Source organism: Ursus americanus, chromosome 5 (assembly GCF_024610735.1).
Source record: "Ursus americanus isolate L20-20 chromosome 5, mUrsAme1.1.p, whole genome shotgun sequence".
NCBI lineage: Eukaryota > Metazoa > Chordata > Mammalia > Carnivora > Ursidae > Ursus > Ursus americanus.
This window is the reverse complement of record NC_142131.1, coordinates 59,183,550-59,202,892: the sequence shown is the minus strand read 5'-3', so window position 1 is coordinate 59,202,892 and position 19,343 is coordinate 59,183,550. Positions and strand designations below refer to the sequence as shown.

Sequence of the window (19,343 nt, the reverse complement as noted above, 5' to 3'; positions counted from 1 at the left end):
TCCATTCTTGGGAAGTGGGGACAGGATGCAAAGGGCAGAAGGCAGAACCTGTGAATACGGGTTCATTTCCCTTCTCCAGGCGCTGAGGACATGAGGGCCCTGGGGCAAACCATGGGAGCTCTTTCCCCACCAAACAGTCACCAACATTATACCATGCTGAGCACCACTTGCCAGTTTTAGATGGAAAAACCCACTTCTGGCTACAGACCTCGTGCTCTGTCCCCAGAGCAGCCCCCGCTGAGGGGGAGCCCAGACACTGCCTGCTGGCTGCACTTAGGACTGACCTTGGAATCCGGTCTGGGTTAAGTCCTCCAGGGGCTGTTGTAAGTAGGAACCCCTGGGTTATTTCTGGAGAAATCCAATGACTTCACCATAGGCCTGGATTCAAGCCAGCAAGCACAGCTACAAAACCCCAAACGATTAAGTATGTCCCAGGTCAAGGGAAATACAATATCGGTGAGGCAGGTATGGCTGTAAAAAGCCCTCAAACATCCTGTAGGGTAAGTGTAGACGCCGGCCGAGTTCACCACCCAGTTGTCCTTAAACGGCTTGTTACCCTGGTTCCAGAGTGAAGTGAAACTGAGCCTCATTACGTAATCATTCCTAACACCTTGCTCACTTTACCTCAGAGCAGAAGCCCTGAGCACCAGCTGGCACACAAGATCCGGGCTGCCTAGAAGTTTCCACGCCGACATAGGAACACCCTGCTCAGTGTGAGGAGTGAAGCCCAGCTAGGTCTGGCTGGACGCATCTGACTTCTGTGGGGTGCTGATCGGCCACGGCACGGTGATGCCTTGTGTGTCCTCATGGCTGCGGTGGCCAGGCTGGGCCGGCCCACAGCGTGACACAGGTCGAAGCACAGTCCTGGGTGTGGGGAGACACCCCCCAGCGGTGTGACCTTATCTCGAGATTCATCCATAACATGGGTGCAAATGTACCGAGCGGGAAAGTCTATGTGATGTGTTAGCACGGGGACTGGCCAGTGATTGGCCCGCTCTGTTTTCTGGCTATTCTCGTCGTTGGTGTTGTGCTCAGGAGGGGTTTACTGTTCCTGGTTTCTAGGAGTCCGGGCAACACGGCGGTTTGTGAGAAGCACTGAAACCCTCCTGAGCTCGCTCAGGTTCTGTGCTAGCTGGGCCTGAGCGGAGGCTTGGTGAGCCTCTGGGGAGGGGGGTGGGAAGGAGTGCCCCCCCGTGCACCAGTGATACGGGGGCACATCGCTGGAAGGCCAGCGGTGTGTTGTAGAGAGTGCCTGCCACTCCCTGGGCCCCAGAGCACCGCCGCCGCCGTCGCCATGGCGGGGCACGTTCTCCCGGGGTCTGCGGAACCTCAGCTGCCGAGCTGACTAGCCCGGGTGACTGGGACCCTGGCACCACCATTACTTCATCAGAGGAGGCTTCCGGTGAAGCCAGCCAGACAAACTAGCGGGCAGACTTTGCCCTTTCTCCACTGCTCCCCTTCCCTTCCGAGAGAGATGGGCTAACTTGGGCTCAGACACAGCTTTAAGAGAAACTACAGGAGCAGGGAGGGTTGCCGGGAGCAGCATTTTGGGAGCGCTTCAAGGGGACGACATGCACGGAGCCATCTACTAACCATTCACCTGCAGGACGTGGGTCTGGAAGAGTTCCTCATGGCCGGAGGCGTGGCACGTGTAGTTGCCCATGTGGACGGTGGTCACTTTGGTGATGTAGAGGGAGTTGTCCTCTCCGAAGTCCTGCACAGGGTGAGGAAGACAACGAGGTTGGCCTCTCTACTGAGTAGCTGGGAAGCAGAGCCCACTCTCCCGCTTTTCCAGGAAAACAGAAGCCCTGCGGCTGAGCCTCCTTGCTCGGCCAGAGCTGCCTGCAGGGCCAGGCCGGCCTGGGCAGCAGGAACTCCGTCTCTCTCCCGTGCTGTTGGCCCGGACCTTGTAGACCCACTTAAGGCCTGCTCCGCCCTTCCTGTGAGGCGGGGCTGGAAGACCTTCCAGCTTCTTCCTCTCGCTTTCTAAGAACTGGGCTCACCTGCCCCTCCTACTAATCCTCAGGCTGGTTTCCTGGGGCTCTTGAACACCTGCCAGCAGCTCTGCAGGGTGGCCTTGCTTAGGGCTGGCAAGTTTTTCTTATAAAACCCAACACCCCAAAAACAAATAATCCAATTAAAAAGTGGGCAGAACACATGAACAGACATTTCTCCAAAGAAGATACACAGATGGCCCGCAGACACTGAAAAGTTGCTCATCAGCACCGATCAGGGCAATGCAAATCAAAGCCACAAGGAGCTATCACCTCACACCTGTCAGAATGGCTAACATCAACAACTCAAGAAACAACAGATGTTGGCGAGGATGTGCAGAAAGGGGACCCCTCGTGCACTGTTGGTGGGAACGCAAACTGGGGCGGCCTCTGTGCGAACAGTATGGAGGTTCCTTAAATTAAAGCTAGAGCTACCCTATGATCCAGCGATTGCACTACTAGGTTTTTACCCAAGTAATACAAAAATACTAATTGAAAGGGATACACGCACCCCTATGTTTATAAAAGCATTATCTATACTAGCCAAACTATGGAAACAGCCCAAGTGCCCATCGATAGATGAATGGAAAAAGAAGATGTGGTGTATATATACACAATGGTGTATTATTCAGTCATCAACAAGAATGAAATTTGCCATTTGCTTGCAACACTGTGGACAGAGCTAGAGAGTATAATGCTAAGTGAAATAAATTAGAGCAAGACCAATACCCTGTTTTTATCACTCATGTGTGGAATTTAAGAAACAAAACAATTTAGCAAAGGGGAAAAGAAGAGAGACAGGCAAACCTAGAAACAGCCTTTTAATTCTACCGAACAAACTGATGGTTGGCGGGGGAGTGAAACAGGTGAGGGAGACCCAGTAATCACGCTGCTGGGTATTTACCTGAAGAATACACCACCACTAATTCAAAGGGATACACACACCCCTGTTTATTGCAGCACTATTTACTGTAGCCAGGATACGGAAGCAGCCCAAGTGTCCATCGATAGTGGATAAAAATGTGATACATATACAAAGGAATCCCACTCAGCAGTAAAAAAAAAGAATGAAATCTTGCCATTTGCAACAACATGGATGGAACTAGAGAGTAAATGCTAAGTGAAATAAGTCACAGGGAGAAAGACAAATACTATATGATTTCACTCATACGTGGAACTTAAGAAACAAAGCGAAAAAGCAAAGGAAAACAAATAAAAGCGAGGCAAAGAACTCACCTCTGCAGCACAAACTGATGGCTACCAGAGGGGAGGGTGGCGGGGCTGGGGGGGGGCGTGAAACGGGCCATGGGGATTAGAGTGCATTTGTTGTGCTGAGCACCAGGTGATGTGAGAAAGTGTGGCATCGCTATGTTGTACACCTGAAACTAATACAGCACTATGTTAACTAACTGGAATTAAAATAAAAACAAGAGAGTTTTTCTTAAAGGGACAGAGAGCAACTATTTTCGGCCTTGCGGGCCACAGGGGTTCTGTGAACTGTTGAACTCTGCCTTGTCGCACCAAGATAACCATAACGATACATAAATTAATGAGCATCACTAAGTTCCAATGAAATTTTTGTTTATTTTTAAGATTTATTAAAGAGAGCGAGCAACTGAGTGGGGTGGGGAGGAGGGCAGAGGGAGAGGGAGAGAGAAGCCCAGGTGGACCCTGTGTTGAGCACAAGAGTGGGAGGCGGGGCTCGATCTCAGGACTCTGAGATCACGACCTGAGCCAAAATCAAGAGGCAGAGGCTTAACTGACTGAGCCACGCAGGTGCCCCCAATGAAATTTTATTTAAAAAAAAAAATAGGTGGTGGGACAGGTTTGGCCTGCAGAGATAGATGGCCAACCACTGGTTCAGATCCACTTTGTCCCAAAATAATTCTAGGTGCCTTGCAGAGACCCGGATAACCCAAAAAGGAAACAGAACTCTGAGGAAAATGAGGGCAAACAAAAAGTAAGAGGAGGGACATAAAAGAGAGTTGGGAGGGGCAGATGCCGGGGGCTCTATATGAAAAGGCTCTAAAACCTTGCCTCTATTATAATTGTTTTTTATTTTTAAAGATTTTGTTTGAGAGACAGCAGAGAGAGAGAGCAGAGAGAGCACAAGAGAGAGCATGCACAAGAGGGGTGGGGGGAGGGGCAGAGGGAGAGGGGAAGCAGGCTTCCCACTGGGGGGGGGAGGGGGGGCTTGATCCCAGGATCCTGGGATCATGATCTGAGCTGAAGGCAGATGCTTAACCTGACTGAGCCCCCCCAGGTGCCCCACTTCTCTTGTTATTATTAACAGGACATGCAAAACTCCTCTTGACCTCCCTCTTGCCATACCCCGTGCCCTTTTCCACAGAAGCACTGTGGTGGCAGGAGGGAGGGAAGGCTACTGGTCACTGTGTCGTAAGAGCTGTCCAAGGGCAGCCACAGAGCAGCTCCCTGACCCTCTGCCTTGCTCCCACTCCAGAGGGCCTCACTGCCACCATCTTGAGTCTTTTAAGGATGTTTTTGGCTAATTAGCTTGGTGAGGGAGTGCGGGCCCAGAGAGAAGCTTGGGGGAGGGCCCAGGATGGGGAAGGTGGATCGTGGATGCATGCAGCCTGCTTTCATGATCAGGAACAGAGACACACCAGCATTCCCAATGGAATAAAATATTGCAGAGGGCAGCCAGAGCCCAGCGAGTTTTCTCTGAAGCGTTGCTCTGCTTAAAAAAGCCCCATTCCTACCACTCTGTGGAAGCTTCAATAATAAAAATAAAACACCAGATAGCTGATTTGTCCTGTGTCATAGCAGAGTCATAAAGGGTCCATACCTGAGTTGCTTATGAAATGTTAATGGTTAGTCAATTCTGGGCTGACATATTTCTGGCCTAAGCCGTTTGTGTGTCAAAACCTAAGTCTGGAGGAAAATATATTTTGCTTGGAGGCTCCGTGGCGAGGTGGCAGCTTGAAAATAGGGCAGGGAAGTTAGGTGCAGTTCCCACCGCAGGAACCCCCCGATACCTCACCTGGTTGGTTCCAGGGCAGACTCCATCCCAAAGGGCAATCCAGAGCTGCTGGTGGTGGGGGGATGTCTGCTGTGGAGGCCCCCTGGCACTTTCCCTCTTCTGCCTCCCTGAGCCTTCATGCCCACAGCCCATCCTCGATGGAGGCCCTGGAAGCCAGGCTCGGGTGCCGGCATCTCCTGCTGTTGCTGCCCCCTTGGTGATGTCCTGTGGTCACGGGGACCACACACCCCTGAGGCTGAGAAGGGCACCAAGGCCAGGGTTCCCATAGATGCACCACAGAGTGACAGCTGGGTCGGAACACCGGCTCACAGTCTTTGAGAGCTAGCTGTGTGCTGGGACGCTTCATGCATACTTGCCTTGTATAATTCTCAGGAAAAAACCCAAGCCAGAAAATCAAACGAAGCCCAGTCCTCATCGGGTGAGAAGCAGAGCTCTCCTTCACAATGTATTCAGAGTCTGACCTTCTCTCACCCCCTCCACTGTGACCAGTGGGCCAAGGCACCATCTTCTCATCTGGGGGGCAGTGGGGATCTCCACCTCGACTCCTCTGCCCTGTCCTCTACGCAGCAGCCAGACCCCACCCCCTCACCCTGAGTCACAGCCCTAGAGAGTCTGCAGGGATGACCTGCCATCCCCACCCCCGCCACTCTCCCCTGCTCATTTCATTCCAGTGCTGCGGCCCCTGGCTGTTTCCTACATGCCAGGCATCCTGCCCCCTCCTCCAGGCTGTCAGTCTGCTTGCACCCCGTCTTTCAAGTCTGTTCAAATGTTACCTGCCCACCCTATCTGTAACCCCCACCCCCATCTGTCACTTCCCATTTTCTGGTACTTACTACCACTTAGCATACCACTTGTATCTGTCTCCCCTGACTAGGATGGGAGGGAGCTCATTGCCGCGTCCCCAGTGCCTGACACAGCGCCTAGCACCTAGTGGGCCCTCAGTTGATATGTAGTGAACGGATCGCACAAGATGCTGAGCTAGGACTCCTGCAGGGGCTGTGTTCTGGTTCTTTGGGTCTGACAACAGAGGCGCCCACCTCCTGCCTTCGCCTCCACCTGAATGTACCCAGGGATAGGGCATCAAAACGAGGTGGCTGGCAGGAAGGCAGAGCGCTGATCGCAAGCATGGTGCCCCCGCTTCCCCACCCCACCTCCTTCTTCACCTGCGTTCCTCAGGCCAGGGCACGATGGCATTGGCCAAAGAGAAGGCTCCACGCAGAGCAGCCGGCAGAGACGGAAAAGCCCACGTGGGCCAGCGCAGACTCGGCCGATGACTTTTGGTGAGCCCCTAACAAAGTCATTTAGCCTCTCCGTCTGTTTTTCCTCATTGCTGCCGGCAGCAGAGGCACGACTCCTGGGTGATCAGTCAGGGGCTGAGGGGTGCGCGTCAGTTCTTCAAGGGTGCGAGGGGATGCTGGATACATCATGGTTCGCCTTTGAGCACCTAACTCATTACCAGCCTGTGACCTGGGCCCTGGGGAGAAGCCGACTGTAGAATAAATAAAATAATGTCTCTGGGCTAAAAAAATAGGCATCATATAATTATAGAACAAAGTGCATACTGTTTTCTGGAACATGAATACTGGCTACTGAAATCAAATTTCCCTCATTGGCTGTGAGGAAATTACTTTAAAAATTGATTTATAAGAAGCTACATAAAACTAAACCTGTAATCCTTCCTCTCCTGAATGTTCTTTGAGATGTGTCTGAATACTGCTATCAATGCTTGATTGCATCTCTGTAATTGTCTTTTTGTGGACGGCTTTTTTTTTTTTTTGCTTTCTGATGTATAGAAATGTATCAAGGTTCTTTCCAGAAATAAACAGATGCCAGATTAGACCATTCTTTGTACTGATGCACATCTGTCTTTGGGAAAGAGACAATTTTACTAAAAGGCATAGTTTTTGTCTTTTAAGAAGCTATTTTGTAAGTATCTGCCCTTAATAAAGAAAGTAATTAAATGAGACTTAAGTATTAAACAATATTTAAGCAGAGGTGAGATGGGGCATGTTGTCATAGTGATACATGTGACTCGGGTCTAAGTCATTTGAAAATGAGCCATCAACGCGGACTATTTAGTGACTGAATGTTAAACACAAGGACTCCAGGGTGATTTCAGAGTTTAGGTTAATGATACTGTCAATGCTACAAGTTAGACCCAGTTTAGACACATTTATTCCCAGTTTTTCTGACTCTGCCCTTCTCAGAAGCCGTGTTCTCAGGAGCCCTCTGCCCTGGCTCTCTTTGGGGAGGACAGAGTCAAGGAGAGGGTCTTTTCCCCCTGCTGGTTTGAGGCTGGCCCCTAGAATTCACTATCCCCAGCACTGACTGCACAAACATTTTAACAGGATGGACCCAAACACTGACCCATAGGCAGCCACTCGGTGAGGGCTGGCCTCAGAGATGTCTTCACTCACGTGTCCGATATCCAGACCGAGCAAGGACCGGATGCACCCTGCGGGGCACGTGCAAATGTCAACGGGAAGACACACAGCACATATGAGCCTGCGTGTGCGCACCCTTGGCGCCCCGCCCCCGACCCCAAGGCTCTACGGCTGACCACCCTGACCCACACCGGGGTTCCTTCCAGACCCTTGCAGGACATACTTGCCACCCGGCATGTGCCTGCTCAGCGTTCTCCTGAGAAGTCCCTGCAGCATGAAGCAATCCCTACATAGCTGTGACCGTCTACGGTGGGGTGGGGCGGCTGCGGACGGTCATGTGCGTTGTGAGCCCCCCAAAGTCGGGCCGTTTTCTCTTGCTCGTTCCCAGGCCCCGGCCAGGGAGCCACGGACGTGAGGGAAGTCACTGTGGGGAGGGCTCCCGGCTTCCCCAGGACTTCAGGGACTATCACTGGCTGACTTGGGTTTATAGGATCAGTCTTCCCCATGATGGTGAGCACCAAAGAGGAGGCACCACATCCCTCTGCAGGCCACCATATTGTCCCCAACGCGTGGCTCAGCTGGCGTTTGCTGAACGAATGGAGGCGTGTTAGCTGAGTGTGCTGGCTCTCGGGGAGCCCTGAAGGGAAGGGTAGCGAAGAAGTAATGCTATCCAGAGAGAGGTCTGGCCTTTGTTTGCCTGGGGCTGTGGCCACCAGACTATCAGATATACCATTTATGATGGGCCTCTTCGCCATGCAATGCCATTTGTGTCTCCCCAGGGGCTGGGGGATGGACGTCACCCCCGTGAGCAGGACACACTCAAGCTCTAGCAGCAGCTCTGTACACCAGGCTTGGGTGAGCTCGTCGGCCGGCAATACGTCGTGCCCATTCCTACCCGTCAGTGCTGGGAGCGGGAGACGTGTGTGACTGCGCCAGGAGAGGACAACGGACACTCTGCATTTGGAAACCCCTGGATTCTGTCCCTTGGGGTTCTTACCTTGGCTGATTTTTTTTTTTTCTTATAAACCACAGAAACTGATTTCTCATAGTTCTGGAGCCTACAAGTCCAAGACCGAGGTGTTGGCAGGTGTGGGGTTTGGTGAGAGCCCTCTTCCTGGTTCTTGGAAAGCTGTCTTTTTATTACAGCTGCACATGGCTGAAGAGGCCAGGACTCTCCCTTTTGATAAGGCACTAATCCCATTCAAGAGGGTTCTACCTCCATGACCTAATCACCTCCCCAAAGTCCCATGACCAGATACCCTTCCAGTGGGGACTAGGTGTAAACATACGAATTTTGCTGGGAAACAAACATCCTATCTAAGATACAGACGGATGTTTCCACACGAGCAATAATGTACAGAGAATAAAGGAGTTCAAATTCTGGGTAAAACAGAGAAACACCTATCAGACTTACACCAGCCTAACTCTAAAAATAGATTAAATATGGGACACAATGTTTTTAGGCACAGTCTCTGATCTTTGAGAAAAGGAAGACATGAGACGAGGTCCACACTCACTCCAGCTCTCTGTTAGAGGGCATTTTCCAGACCACAGCATAGAAAACCAGCACCCAGAGAAGCATAGCAACGGAAAAAGAGGTCAGAATACAGGGCCCTTGAGGTGCCTGGAATTTGAAAGCTAGGGTAGCAGAGAGGACAGGGCTTTGAAGGCTTTGCAGAGCACCAAGAATTTCACAGAGACAGTCTCGAGTCACCGGCTGGACGCTAGCGTACGGATGCTCGGCGAGGTTCAAGGCCTCCCGGAGCACATACGCTGGAGTCTGCGAGCTGAGTGGAGGTTCCAGAGATTGCACGCTGTTGAGGGCTGTTGGGGTTCTGAATGTCCAGAATGGAGAGACCTTGCTGAACATCCCAGGTATTCCCTTGGCTGATTTTAGTCTACACTTAGCCCCTGTAATAAACCATCAACGTGAGTCTAAGAGCTCTCCGCGAGTTGAGTCCTTCTGGCAAATTATTCAACCTGAAGGTACTTTTGTGTACTCCCCAAACTCGTGCTTGGTGCCAGAGTGAGGGAAGTCTCTAACGTTGTGGTTGGCTCCACAATTTAATCAGGGGGATTCTGAGCCAGCTGTGTGGACTTGAATGTCCAGGTGCCCACAGGTGGCTGGGCACTTGCACCAGAAAGCTCATGTCAGAGTCATGGCTCTGAGCCCTCAGCTCGTCCATCCTCGGAGGCCAGAGGACAGACACCTCTTGACTCCAGGACCCCAGGGTATCACGTGGCTGAGTGGCAGCTCATGGGCCCTCTGGTGAGCTCTAGGCCTTGGATCCTTAGCTGATCTGCCTGGCATGCCCCGCTGGGGCAGGCAGGGGCTCGGGTGACACAAGGCACTGCAGCGATCACCTGAAGTTCCAGACTGCCTCTAACCCGCCGCCTTCACCTGGGCAACCTGCAACCCTGCCGGGGGGATGCTCGATCATGAATCCCCAGTCTGAGAAGGCCTTATCAGCCCCTCTAACCTGAACCACACTCACAGCCCAGACAGCTGACTGGCATTCTTGCTGTCCTTGAAACATTCCAGGGACTACTTGATTAGGGACGCCTCGGTGGCTCAGTCGGTGAAGCGTCTGCCTTTGGTTCAGGTCACGATCCCAGGGTCCTGGGATCTAGTCCTGCGTTGGGCTCCCTGCTCAGCGGGGACCCTGCTTCTCCCTCTCCCTCTGCCTGCCGCTCCCTCTGCTTGTGCTCTCTCTCTCTCAAATAAATAAATCTTAAAAAAAATTTCCTTGCATGGCTCATTTCAGGGACCAAGAAGGCCTGCAATCAGGAGTTTTCTTCTGATACAGTGTTTTAAATCCTTATAGAGGCATACCTCGTTTTATTGCCCTACACAGATTTTAGCTTTTTTTTTTTTTTTTTACCCACTGAAGGTTTGTGGCAGCTCTGTGTTGAACAAGTCAGCTGGCACCACTGTCTCGACAGCATTTGCTCATTTCACGTCTCTGTGTCACATTTGGTAAGTCTTGCAATATTTCAAACTTTTTCATTATTATATTTGTCCTGGTGATCTGTGATCAGTGTCTGCCGCTCATCGAAAGCTCAGAGGATGGTTTGCATTTTTCGAGCAAGAAAGTATTTTTTAATCAAGTAGGTACTTTTTCTAGACCTATGTTAGTGCATACTCAAGAGACTCCAGGATAGCGTAAACATAGCTTTTATATGTACCGGAGACCACAAGCTTCATTTGCCTCCCTTGATTGCAATGTTTGTTTAATTGGATATTCATGTTATTGCAGAGGTTGGAAGCGAACCCACAGTATCTCCCAGGTGTGCCTGGACACTGTTGGATGGAATATAAACCCGTACAGCTTTTTTAGAGGGCGATTTGGTGATATCCATCAAACTGAAATCACGCTCACCCCCGGATGAAGTCATTCCACTTCTAAGAAGTCATCTTACAGACCTACTCACGCACGTGTGCAAAGAGGCGTGTATGAGGCTGCCTATTGCACTATTGCCTGCAGTGAATAAAACCTGCCAACAGGCTGAATGTGAGCTCCCTTGAGTGGGGCTGGGGTGGGGAGAGCCGAGACAGGGCAGGTGCTGGGGCTCTGCACCCACGGTCTAGAAGCTAGATCAGAACCTCCCTGAGGGACCCTGTACCTTTGACATGGGGCCGGAAGCGGTCACTGAGCGCAAGTGAAGCTTTGAAGTCAGTACTACAAAGGAAGAGTGGTGACCCCAAGAGACCACTGAGAGAGCAAAGGCCCAGTAGAGGCACCCGGCAGGGCAGAGCCCTCAGCAAGTTCTGCAGGCTGCTGGATCCTGGGTCCGGCCGTCTCTGGCCAATCCTCCTAGTGGCTTGAGCTCACCCAATGCTCAAAAGAGCCGGACGTTCCTCGGCAACCAGGGTTTCTGACACAAGCCGGAAAGAATTGGCCAAAGTCTTTGAGTGCTTCAAGTACAGTGTTTTCCAAGATTTTAAAACAAAATGTACCCAAGCATTTAATGAGATTACTTTAATGCAGAACGTACAAGCACTGTCTATCATGTCGCAAACAGCGCTCCACGCTAATCAAACGCCTCTCATCTTTCTACAGTGGATTCATGACTGGTTCGGAGAAGACAATAAAAATTAAATGAGTCATGAGCTCCTAAATCATTCTCTTCTGGTCTTTTTAATAACTCACTTCCAAAGCAGAGCTGGCTGACAGCGTATGCTTCATTAGAGTTATTTGTTCCTGGTTTTACACCGTTTAGGCACGGGAAAAAAGTGAACCTTTTAACACATCCTTCAAACACTGCCACCAATACTTTCTTCTAATGGGTTTTGTTTTTCTGCTTTTATCACCGTACTCCGCCTACCGACGTCTGAAAGCCCCGAAGAGGAGATTTGGCGAAGGAAGAAACCCAACAGAAAAGAGTGGCTCTTTCAAGTCATTTGAGAGATACTGGGTTTGTTACAGGCACCTCCCCCCCGCCGCGACCACCTTTTGAAAACAATGAATACAAGAGAAAAACGTTTCCTTTGCCTGAGACTCTCCTGGCCGAGCAGCTCCATGTGCCATGCTCAGAGCCTTCCGCCCCCTGCTCTGGCTGGGGCAGAGGCCAGCAGGGTCACGAAATCCTGCAACCCCGTCCCCATGGGGCCACATCCAGCCTGGGCACGTCCCGCGGGGGCCTGGGCATCACAGCAGGGAGGCAGGGCCAGCCGGCCCTGTGGCGAAGCCTTGGCAAGGCTAGGTGCTGGGTGTTGCGGCCCCAGAGCAAGGCCGACTGCAGCACTGGCAAGTTCTGAGGCCCTCTGAATTACTCTACCCCATTTGCTTCATGGAGTTGTGACGAGAGGTAGATGGCATGCTGCCTGGGAAGGGACTGCCATGACACCTGGCCCCCAGACATGGGTTAGACCTCCCGCGTCGACCCTAGCAAGGATTCAGCAGCTCAGCTCTGTTCTGTGACTCTGGGGATGTCCTCTCTCTGCTTCTGCTCCCCTCATGGGCAGGCCCCTATTACCCTGAGGGTAATAGGGACAGGGAGGCAGACAGTTTTGAGGGGAGGGCAGGTGATACTGTTGAGGAAGGATGCTCGGACTAGCTTTGGGGACGTCACTTTACTCCACCCGGGGTGGTTGCTGCATGGTCTGGGCCGAAGGCTGACGCCTGGAATGCGTTTGCACATTCTGTTTCTGCAGAAAGTGAGTCAGCCTTCCCTCTCGAACCCCAGAATACTTAGTATGGAGGGCAGGGTACGGGGAGGGTGTGTGGATCTGCCTCTGAGATGGGCCCCCAAAGCCTGGCTTTGAGCCTTCAGGAGACAGGGCCTGCAGGGGCGGCTCGCTGGGGAAGGCTGAGGCTCTGTGGCCCAGGTGAAAACGCCAGGGGCCCTGTGGGGTCAGGGGTGTTCCTCCCTTCTCTGTGGGAGTCGCGTGTCCCAGAGGTCCCTGTCCTATCACAGGAATGTATGACCTCATGGCCTGAAGAGTCCTTGAAGGTCAACCTCGGTGGTCCCGTCTGCTTTGGGTACCTGCAGTGGCAAGCATCTTACTGCCTCCGGAGGCACAGTTCTTCCTGACGACAAGCGGCCCTGACAGGCTCTGGGTGTGGCCTCTGGCAGTGACGGGGTGCCCTTCCCCTGTTTGACCATGAGTTGTCCGAGGGAGTGGACCAGAGGCTCACACTGGGAGGGCCTGGGGGCGAGGGCTGGCCCCTGGTCACACCAGCACGGGCACACCCCTGGCCAGCAGCTTGGAGCTGAAGCTCTGGCCCGAGGCCAGGGCAGGGGGATCTCCTAGGCCTGAGCCCACCCCCACGTCTCCTTCGCTGTCCACACACCCTGGGCAGTGGGCCGTGGGTCCTTGAGGGTGAGGTGGGGGGCCGTGGGGCCACGTCTCAAGGCACTAGGACCCACCACGGCTCTAGCAAAGACACCAGCGGTTGGCCAGGAAGGACATTACAGGTCTTTTCTCGATAGCTCTGGGGAACGTGCGCTTGGATGGAAACTAGTGATTGCTCATCAAACAAACAGGAGGAGGAGGCCCAGTCCAGGGCCCCCCTGCCTAGCGGTGCGGCACCGCCCATCTCTGGGGGCTCTGTGCTCGTGCTCCCAGAGATGTCCTCTCCTCAGAGTGGGGGGTTGTTTCCCAGCAACAGCTGAGGCCCCGTCCCCCAGGCCCTGGGCTGCAGTGAGGCTCGGGCCTCCTGCAAAGGGGTGGCTCAGGCACCCTCCGGGGGCCCACCACGTCCACGCTAAACCTCCTGGCAGCCTTAAGGAGCTGAGGGAACCGCGCTTAGCCGGGCACAGGCTGGGTGCTGCTCCCGTTTGAACGAGGAGGAAGACCCCCACCCTACCTCAGCAGGTTTCTGGGTCTGATGTATTTGGGGTTCTCCTTGGTTGCAGATGTAGCCTTAGGCTAGAAGGGGCTCCGGACTCTTGCAGGACAAACTTCTGACCATGTCACTCCCCAGTTAAAAATCTATGGTTCCCACTGCCCACGGGGAGTGGCCAAGATCCTTTAGGTTAATGTTCAAAAACCTGTCAGGTTCTGGCCCCACCCTGCCACTCTAGACCTCTCTCTAGCTTATCCCTGTCCCCTGAAGCCGGAACTTCTTCTTCCTCTGGCCCCGAGAACTGGCTCCCTCCTCTAAGAGAGAACGTGCCCTGCCGTACTGTGTTGTAATTCTGTGCTTGTGGACACGTGGTGCCCCTCGGGGCTAGGGAGCGTGTCTTTGCTCTACGCTCCGGTTCAGGGCCTGCGAGTCCCTGGCACTTAGTGAATCCAGAGGACGATTCCCCGTGTACGCCATCTGGACAGCCACACGCACATCGGGTGACTCAGCGCTCCTGACAGCCACACCGCTCAGTGGGGAATCCGCGAGGCTCCTTCTCACTTGGCTCCGGGCTAGAGGGGTACATTTACTTTCTGATCAAATATTATTCTGATGCTTGAGGCATCCTTGATGTTTGCAAGTCAGAAAAGTTTAATTACATGTGTCATTAGGATGGCATTCTGTAATAGCTCTGTGACTGAATTCATTAACAGAATTCTTAACAGATAAGACAAGACAAATTAATATTTTGTTGCCCATGAAAGCTTCTCATTAAGAGAGTAGTGAAAAAGTGATTAATATTTTGTTGCCAATCAAGATGTCTCGTACAAATGACAAAGAAAGGAGGCCCACACCTCTTGGCGCTCTCTCATCTGCCTGCCTTGGGGTTTTGTAGGCGCGGTGTTCCGTGCCCGGCGCTAATGACGGCGCGCAATGGCGTTCCGTCTGGGGCTGCGGTGGGGGTGGGGTGGGGGTGGGCATGCTGCATGCTGAGGGGCTCTAGAACTCATCAATCCCTCATCTTCACTCCATCAGGGCCACCCCCCAACTCCCCACCATGCCCTCCTCGTCTCTTGCCTGATTTCCTCCTAGGGCTGCTGTGGTCACTGTCCTCAGAGTGGGGCTGCCACTCGCGAACACCTGCTGTGTCCCGGGCACGGGACTGGGCGCTTTACACGTCCAGTCTGAAAATGCCCACGTAAGGAGGATATTAGCATCCCCATTCTCCCATAGGCTCACAGAAGTTCATTAGCTTCCCCAGGGCTGCTCCACATTTGCTGGAGGCGGCTGGTCAGTGTGTCCCAGGATGACGTGGACACCCTAGGGTTGTAGCTCCCTGCCTGGGGAGCCTCTTGGGGCTGCGGCTGGCTGCTTGTGGGGGACTCGGGCTGCAAGGTGCCCAGAATGCTGTTTGGCGGCAGCAGCAGTAATAATAATGGTGATAGTCATATGAGTAATAGGAGTAATGGTAAGGAGAGCGTTACTAGTTAGGCTGGGACACTGTATGCTTAGACTGTCCCGTGTGTCTTCTCGTTCAATCCTCACTGAATGAGGCAGGAGCTATTATTTATCCCTATGTCACAGAGGAGGATCCTGAGGCTTCGAGAAGTCACGTGCCCGTGTGTGTGTGTGTGTGTGTGTGTGTGGCGGGTACCTGCGTGTATCAGGTTAGCATCCCTGGGGGTTGGTGTTGCCCTGCGCCCTCACGTGGGGGTTTCTGGGCAGCACAGGGCCCTGCTTGTTTGCAGGCTGCTGACTTGACCACGAGCAGCAAGTGTTTCCAGGGAGGTAATAAGAGGCCATTAATCTCCAGTTGCACCCACAATTAACCCAAATTGCTAACCTCACTGTGAAAAGTAGAAATGCAATTGAGTTGATGCTGGAGGCATGTTCGAGGGAGGGGAAAAACACTCAAAGTAATTTAATTAACCGATGGCAAGTGCATTAAGAGGAGTTCTGCCTCTGCCTTCATTGCTGGTGTCTTTAAATAGGGCATCAAGTAATGCACGTGGATGTTCAGACAGACACGGGCGGACCTGTCCTAGCTTTGAATGAATCACCACCGGTCAAACACAGTTTAAAGCCGATGCCCCACCCCAGGAGCTTTTGCACACACAAATCTGTGCGTCCCAACAACCACCCCCCCCATCTTTGCAAACAGGACACTACCTCTCCTTGCTAAGATGCCAGACAAGCGCTGGGCATCTCAGGCCCAGAAGACAAAGGACTCTGCCCATTTAGCATCTGTCCATCAAGCACCCACCAGGGTTGTGCTGGCACTGACATTCAGAGATGGGTAGAATTCAGGCTACCGTGGGGAAACCACAAAGAAATAATCCTGTCCCACGTGACAGGGGTGGGAGAAGGGGACTCCTTGCCTGGGTGTGGCCAAGATAGCACCCCCACACTGGCCCGCCTCTTCCCATCTGCTTCCCCCATGATCTCCAGGGTGCTGCAAAGGGCCTCGTGAGTAGCAGAGTCCCGACTTGATGGTTTCTACAGAATTTTATGCGGGGCTCTCTCCCCACAAAGCAGTCTCGCAGTTGGAAGGAATCTTCAAGGTCATGGACTTTAGCTGCCCTCGTGTGGCTAGTAGCATTGCTGACCATGGTCCTGCCTGAGCTTGCATGACTCTAGGAATGGGGAGCTCACTGCTTCCTGTGATGGCTCACTCCATTTCGGGTCTGCTGTGATGGCTGTCATGGTGCTCCATCTCAGCAGTCTGAACTGGTTTCTTTCGGGGGAGCACCCTGGCCCTGTGTGTTTGTTGAACTCATGGGGTCACACAGCCCAGACTGGCTCCTGCTGCCCTCGTCCCTCCCTCACCACCCTACAGATGTTCGTGGGAACCGACCACACACCCCACAGGTCTTTCTTCTCAGGGCCAAGCAGCCCATTCAGGGCCAGCTTGCCAGTCCTAAGCCAAGGACACCAGGACTGCCCCCTCTTCTGCCTGAAACTGAGATGCCCGTCACTGTGGCTACGACCTGTCCGCTGTCCTGGCAGTGCCCTGCATCAGGGATGCCACTCTGTCTTCTCAGTGAACTGGGAGGCCACCTCACTCCTTGGGCCAAACCTGGGCCAATACCTATACTTGAATGATTCCCTTTATTCTTCAAGCCCAATGGAAGGGAGGGACTGCTAATATTCCCTATCTGATAGCTAGCATTGGTGGCTTAAGCTGTTGCTCAAAGTCTTGAGGCTGGTTTGGGGTGACCCTGGGAGCCCAGCCCAGGCTGCACGGGCCCTCCCACTACAGAAGTAGCTCTGCTGGTCACGTTAGGCTGCATGTGCTCAGCTGCTCTCTCTTCCACTCACCTCATCGAATCCACGTTCCCACGTCCAGCCAACAAGGTCCCCAGGGAAGGCCACCCTGGCCTGATCCCTTTCCCTTCTCACCTGGTGGCTGGCCTCCCACCAACCCAGCCTGGAGGTTCACCTCTGCCCTCCACACGGAACCCCTGTTCCCTCTCGCCCCTCTGTCTGCATCCTCCCCAGCTGTGGGATCCGCAGTCTCCCCCGGCTCTTCTAGCCAGACGCCCTCCCTGCTCCACTGCCCCTGTCTAGCCAGTTTGCTCTGGGCTTGTGGTCCTCCTTCATGCTGGGCTCCATCAAGCAGTCTGAGCCCCTGACCTCCCATTCCCATGCCCGCTATTCGGCCTTTGCTGCCGCAGCCTGCACGGAGGCCTCCCGCCCTGCCTGCCCTGCCTGCCTGGTCAGCGCGCCCTTTCCCTATTGTGGGTCTGGCTGGCAGACTTGCAGCTGACATCCAGTCTATTCTCTGCACATGGTGGGACTTGGGTTTTCTGGTACTTCCAGATCTCAGACAACAGCCTTGAAAGGCATCAAACGTGGGATGTTAAAATGAAACCCTCTTGCCCTGCCACTGCCATGGGCGATTTGCTGGTGACTTCCCTGGGGCAGGTCTGCGTTCAGGGTCAGAGCCGAGCCACTTACATTGATGTCTTCCAAGGCCATGAAGTTGAGGGCAAGCCCATTGCGCTTCCAGACGATGGGTGGCCGCAGCTCTCCACGGATAGCACAGGTCAGCACGGTGCTCAGCCCCACGGTCACCGTGGCCACACTGACCCTCTCCTCAGGGGCGAGGCTGAGCTGAACCACCTCTGCAGGGGAAAAGGAGAAAGTCATCAGGTGCACAGCATGGGGAGTACCCACTCACAGGTAAATGGCCGCAGCGGTTTCCTGCAGGGCAGGGGCCCGGAGGCTTGCAGGCTCCCTGGAAACCGCTACGGCGTGCTGTCTAAACGTACGATGGACGTCCTTCCTGGGGGACGGGCCATGACTTACTGGAAGTGTTCAAAGGGCGCTGTGAGTCAGAGAAGTTAGGAGCCATAGCAAGTGTAGGGAAACCATCTGGGCTATGGATTTATGAGTTGAGCCAAGACTGTGGGCTGTCACACAGGGACTGGGTCCAGATGTGCGGCGGACGCCCTGCTCTGTGCTCCTGGGCCTCATGAAGTCTGGGCCTTGCTTAGTGCAGTCAAGGTCTGCTGGCTGAGCTGACAGGTTTCTCATCCATCTGGGGGCAATTTAAAGGTTGCACTGTCTGAAGTCTGGGGAATGAACTGGCTGACCTTTGAAGGTTTGTTTCTGTCTGAGGATTCTTTGAACTTGGATTTGGATTTCTGTTCAGCAACCATGCACAGTAGCCTTTCATTTTTTGAAGTGTGCTTCAGGCTGTACAAATTATTAATCCTTGCCATTTTATACTTGCTAACAGGCATTAAGACTGATCATTCTTTAGGCAAATGGGAAGGGTCTAAAATATTTGCTTGCAATCACAGGCTTTCAGAAATTCTCAGGATTTATGAGAAAATTAATTGGACTCAGGCTGTTCCTATACCGACATGGGATCAGGCTCAGAGGGAGAGTCACCAGCCCACTGACAGGACTGCCTCCTCCCTACTCCTCCCCCAGATCTACAACTCAGAGCCCTTGGGGCAGCGGCAGGAGGTGGCAGGTGGCAGGAGCTGAGGGAGGCAGGCTGGCTGGCTCTGAGGGTCTGTGCTTATCTGGGAGGCCAGCAAAAATGCCGGGAGCCCTCCTCATTCTTACTACTCTTTTGGGACTTTGGGGGCCCAGCCAGGGGTGCAGCAAGGCACAGAGTTGGGAACTGACCTCTGTGACTCATGGGACCCGTTGAAGATGTGACCAGGCGGCATGCCTGTGCTCACACCCTCTTGCCAGCCTGCATGGGGAGGAGAAGGCAGTGGGTGGGGGAGCGGCGGGAATGCAAACCCCGGTGGGTGTGGTGCACTGCAAACTAGGGGAAGTGACAGCAAATGCAGGCGGGTCAGACCCCGAGCAGCAAAGCCCTTTCCCTGCCACAGTCAGCGGCCCGGCCCTGGGCTCACAAAGATGAGCAAGATATACACGAGGTGCTTAGTCAGAGCTCGTTGGATGGATGGATGAAAAATGGAGAAAATGGAAATCAGGAAGGAAAGGAGCCAACAGGCCGGTGGAGAGGGGACACTCATGCAGAGGAAAAATGTGACTCCTCGTGAAGGAGCCGCAGGGTTAAAGATAAGCACCAAGTGATTGATGCAGACGCACCTGGCGTAATATTTTATAAACATTAAAGTGATGCATTTCAGGTTCCCTCTTAAATCACGTCCTGCTTGCTGCCCTCCCGCCTCTGAGTCATGAGGCTTAT

General features: G+C 53.3%; 1 protein-coding gene across 3 annotated transcripts in view; it reads right to left on the bottom strand.

Moving 5' to 3' along the window:
• Nucleotides 1-19,343, bottom strand: part of FSTL4 (follistatin like 4) — a 531,228-nt gene that overhangs the window by 38,279 nt on the left and 473,606 nt on the right. For all 3 annotated transcript variants that reach the window (XM_087862279.1, XM_087862278.1, XM_087862280.1), the window contains 2 exons: nt 17,627-17,793; nt 1,594-1,714 (listed from right to left, as the gene is read on the bottom strand). In XM_087862279.1, coding sequence (XP_087718405.1) covers nt 1,594-1,714; nt 17,627-17,793 — 288 coding nt within the window. The remainder of the gene's footprint in view (nt 1-1,593; nt 1,715-17,626; nt 17,794-19,343) is intronic.